The sequence below is a fragment of the Phaethon lepturus genome, unplaced genomic scaffold (assembly GCF_000687285.1).
Source record: "Phaethon lepturus isolate BGI_N335 unplaced genomic scaffold, ASM68728v1 scaffold25916, whole genome shotgun sequence".
Taxonomy (NCBI): Eukaryota; Metazoa; Chordata; class Aves; order Phaethontiformes; family Phaethontidae; genus Phaethon; species Phaethon lepturus.
In genome coordinates, this window is record NW_010545974.1 from 312 (window position 1) to 585 (window position 274).

General features: G+C 59.5%; 1 protein-coding gene across 1 annotated transcript in view; it reads left to right on the forward strand.

Moving 5' to 3' along the window:
• LOC104622393 (calmodulin, striated muscle-like) overlaps positions 1 to 121 on the forward strand; it is a gene marked incomplete at its 5' end in the record, with an annotated part of 427 nt that extends 306 nt beyond the window's left edge. Inside the window, 1 exon segment of the mRNA XM_010289154.1 lies at positions 1 to 121. This exon segment is cut by the window's left edge and continues 18 nt beyond it. Coding sequence (XP_010287456.1) covers positions 1 to 121 — 121 coding nt within the window.
• Between the last annotated feature and the right edge of the window lie 153 nt (positions 122 to 274).

Below are 274 nucleotides of genomic sequence, written 5' to 3' on the forward strand. Positions count from 1 at the left end.
GACCAACCTGGGTGAGAAGTTGACGGACGAGGAGGTGGATGAGATGATCAAGGAGGCCGACTGCAACAACGACGGGCAGGTCAACTACGAGGAGTTTGTGAGGATGATGACGGAGAAGTGAGCCCCCCACCACCCACCTCCAACCTCACCTCACAGGTAACTTGCTGGGATGCAGCTTCGCGCCCAACCCAGCGTCCATGGAAAGTCCCGGACCAAGGTGTCCATCCCACCCATTGCAACGGCCACCCCAAATCCTGCCTCTCCCCCATCCCGA